Source organism: Olea europaea, unplaced genomic scaffold, assembly GCF_002742605.1.
Source record: "Olea europaea var. sylvestris unplaced genomic scaffold, O_europaea_v1 scaffold23282, whole genome shotgun sequence".
Lineage (NCBI taxonomy): Eukaryota > Viridiplantae > Streptophyta > Magnoliopsida > Lamiales > Oleaceae > Olea > Olea europaea.
The window spans coordinates 1-1,705 of record NW_019241389.1 but is presented as its reverse complement, the minus strand read 5'-3'; the positions used below and the strand labels follow the sequence as shown (position 1 = coordinate 1,705).

Sequence of the window (1,705 nt, the reverse complement as noted above, 5' to 3'; positions counted from 1 at the left end):
ATTGGGGCGAGGCTTTGGATATTGGTGAAGTGGAAAACATGCAAAATGGAGATATTAGTACGGTTCTGGAGGAAGAGGACGTGAACATAGAAACTGAGGAGGGTGGGTGGGATCTTGAGGATCTGGATCTCCCTCCGGATACTGACACCCCAAAGACGGCTCCAAATGCACGTTCTTCTGTATTTATCGCTCCTAACCCTGGGATGCCTGTAAGCCAGATTTGGGTCCAAAAATCGTCTCTTGCTGCTGAACACGCAGCGGCTGGAAACTATGACACAGCAATGCGTTTATTGAACCGTCAATTAGGGATTAAGAACTTCTCTCCTTTGAGACCACTGTTTATGGATCTTCACATGGGCAGTCACGCCTATCTACGTGCCTTGTCCCTGTCCCCAGTGATATCTTTAGCAGTTGAGAGGGGTTGGAGCGAGTCAGCAAGTCCAAATGTGCGGGGACCACCTGCACTCGTGTTCAATTTCTCTCAGTTGGAAGAGAAGCTTTCGGCTGGCTACAAGTCGACTACTTCTGGAAAATTTTCTGAAGCCCTTCGACATTTCTTGGCTATTCTTCAGACAATTCCATTTATTGTGGTTGAGACACGAAGAGAGGTGGATGAAGTTAAAGAGTTGATTATCATCGTGAAGGAATATGTTCTGGGTTTACAGATGGAACTTAAGAGGAAGGAATTGACTGACAATCCAGCTCGTCAGCAGGAATTGGCAGCTTATTTTACCCATTGCAAGCTCCAACTTCCTCACCGGAGACTTGCACTGCTGAATGCCATGTCTGTTTGCTTTAAAGCACAAAACCTGAGTACTGCGGCCCATTTTGCCAGGGAACTTCTGGAGACCAATCCAACTGCCGAAACCCAGGCCAAGAAAGCCCGTCAAGTTCTGCAGGCGGCTGAGAAGAATATGAGAGATGTTACACCACTAAATTATGACTTCAGAAATCCTTTTGTGATATGTGGCTCCACATACACCCCAATATACCGGGGTCAGAGAGATGTGACTTGCCCTTACTGCAGTACACATTTTGTTCCATCACAACAGGGAGAACTTTGTACAGTTTGTGACCTTGCTGAGGTAGGCGCTGATACTTCTGGTTTACTCTGTTCGCCATTGCAGATCAGATGATTAGCCTTCTTGCCATGACAAGTTCGTGGCTTTTTATTAGCAAACACAAGTTGAGTCGGTGGGCGGTTTTCATCTCACAAACAAAAAGGTAGGATTATCAAACGACGATGAGGTTTCATCGCATTATTTCTATGATCTATGTGTTTTGATTTTGCAATCAGTTTTCTCAAACTCCCTCCCACATTCTTTCTTTTTACTTCCATGTTCACGACTTTCTTTGTAATAATGTATGTAAGATTTTTGACTTTAGCCATTGTTATGATGCTCAAGGATTTAGCGTACCTGTGCAGTGGTAAACTATATTGCCTGCTTTTAGCCGAGTGATCTTGAATTTTAGTTTTACAGATGTAACAGACATTTTGCCTACTAAGTTTACTTATTGTGCAAAGATTTGCGTTTTGTGGGTTCTTTGATTTTTTATATTCTGTTGGTATATTAGAAATGCATGTTTAATATGCAGTATCCGACAGGACTGAAAATGCTAGATTTTAGCCTTTTTTTATTGCCGAAAACGTAATCTGCTTGTTCACTGGTAAATTTGGAGATTAGTTTGTAGTTGGCTCATTTTG

General features: G+C 42.9%; 1 protein-coding gene across 1 annotated transcript; it reads left to right on the top strand.

Annotated features, from left to right (window-relative positions):
• The first annotated feature begins 6 nt into the window (after positions 1–6).
• On the top strand, positions 7–1,536 carry LOC111381537 (coatomer subunit alpha-2-like). Its single transcript, XM_023005327.1, has one exon. It carries the CDS (start codon positions 39–41, stop codon positions 1,134–1,136), a length of 1,098 nt encoding a protein of 365 aa, XP_022861095.1. The 5' UTR covers positions 7–38; the 3' UTR covers positions 1,137–1,536.
• The last annotated feature ends 169 nt before the right edge of the window (positions 1,537–1,705 follow it).